The sequence below is a fragment of the Montipora foliosa genome, chromosome 1, assembly GCF_036669935.1.
Source record: "Montipora foliosa isolate CH-2021 chromosome 1, ASM3666993v2, whole genome shotgun sequence".
Taxonomy (NCBI): domain Eukaryota; kingdom Metazoa; phylum Cnidaria; class Anthozoa; order Scleractinia; family Acroporidae; genus Montipora; species Montipora foliosa.
The window spans coordinates 40,216,553-40,218,142 of NC_090869.1; the positions used below are offsets into that span (position 1 = coordinate 40,216,553).

General features: G+C 38.9%; 1 protein-coding gene across 1 annotated transcript in view; it reads right to left on the reverse strand.

The window, feature by feature from the left end:
- Positions 1–783: 783 nt before the first annotated feature.
- The window catches only part of LOC138009489 (uncharacterized), a 20,117-nt gene continuing 19,310 nt past the window's right edge, over positions 784–1,590 (reverse strand). The window contains exon 3 of the mRNA XM_068856561.1: positions 784–860. Coding sequence (XP_068712662.1) covers positions 784–860 — 77 coding nt within the window. The remainder of the gene's footprint in view (positions 861–1,590) is intronic.

Sequence of the window (1,590 nt, forward strand, 5' to 3'; positions counted from 1 at the left end):
CTTGAAACTGATTTTGATTGTGAAAAGATTGAAAAGATCACAAGCTCTTGCCAGGCTGTCCATTAGTCGTTGGAGTGCATCCTCACTGTGGGAAGGAAGTGCTGCATCATCAGCAAATAATTAAAAGTGCTCGGATTACAGGGCGAAACAGCGAGGCACCAGATATTTTTCGTAATTTTCTTCTTATAGCAATGAGTAACTTACTCGAATCTTTTGTCATATTCGCGAGTTTATTAAGCAATGAACTTGTGTATAAGCCCTGAGCATGGTGCAAGAGAAAGTGAAATTATAGACAAAGGGTTACTCAAGCTTGATGTAGATATACGGATCATAACGGCCTCACATACCTTCCCGATTTCCTTCGCTACCCCTCGACAACCCGTTCTTTTTGGAACCCTCCGCGCTAATTTTTTCTGAACTGATCATACGTGGTGTCAGGTTTTATGTTTCTATTGATTACATAACCGTTAAAGTATGATCGATGACAAAATGGCACTTTGGAAGTATTACAGATTAATTGGCTCTGTAAGTGCTGAAGTCCGATCTCGCCCATAGGTTGCATTTGAATATGTAAATAATATGAAAATAATATGTAAAAAATGCGGTATATAAATTCATTACCATTACCATTACTATCAACAGACCAACGATTACCCTTCGTGTAACCTCTCCTCAATGAATGATTTAAGATTCTAATTTGAACAATAAAATAACCGTTTTGCACCAGATTTCCACAACTCTTGCGGAACGGGTTAGATGTAATTGTTTGTCAGCTTAAACCCATCATTTTCCTTCAGATTCCGACACAAGTTCGATGGCTCCTCCACCAGCCACACTCCCTTGAACGTTAATACAGGAACCTAAGGTTAAAAGAAGATAGGAAAAGCAGCAGAATTAAAATCAACCAATTTGAATTTGGGTTCAGGAAATAATTAACAAGAATAACAAGCAGACTTAGCCAAGGCTAAAATCAACCAACTAAATCAATAATTATTGTAGAATAGAAAAGTGATCCTCGCACTTATTTGGACAATTTAAGCAATTGTCTCTTATAGACACCTGAAAAATTCAGGTGGTTTCAATGGGATTTGAACCTATGCCCTCTTGGATGCTGATGCCAACTGACCTATGAAGCCACTCAGTTGGGAGCAGGTCAATTCGTTGGGCTCATTTGTTCTCGTGAAAGGACTCGATGCATGAAATATGTACATATATTTATGGCGGAGCTCCATAAGTAAGAATTTTTGGGAAATCTATCGATGCGAGAAATTTTGGTTATGACGTAACGTACATCAGCCTATGACGTCAGGTACGTCATGTTAATTTAAAGCTGCTAGTGGAAACTTAAAGCTAGCACGCGTGCCATATCTTCAATTTTTTTTGCGTTGGTTTCTCCCGTCAAACAGTTTTTCATACTGGGAAGTGATTGTAGGGCACCCAAACGTTTTGTCTAAGAATTTCTCTCAATTTTCTCTGTAACTTGCCTACTTATTCGAGAATGGCGCTCGTGTCATCGGAAGAAACGAATGTTTGTGACCAATTGCGGTTTATGTCATGCTTTCATGGCGGAAAGCTACATCATGTCTTTAC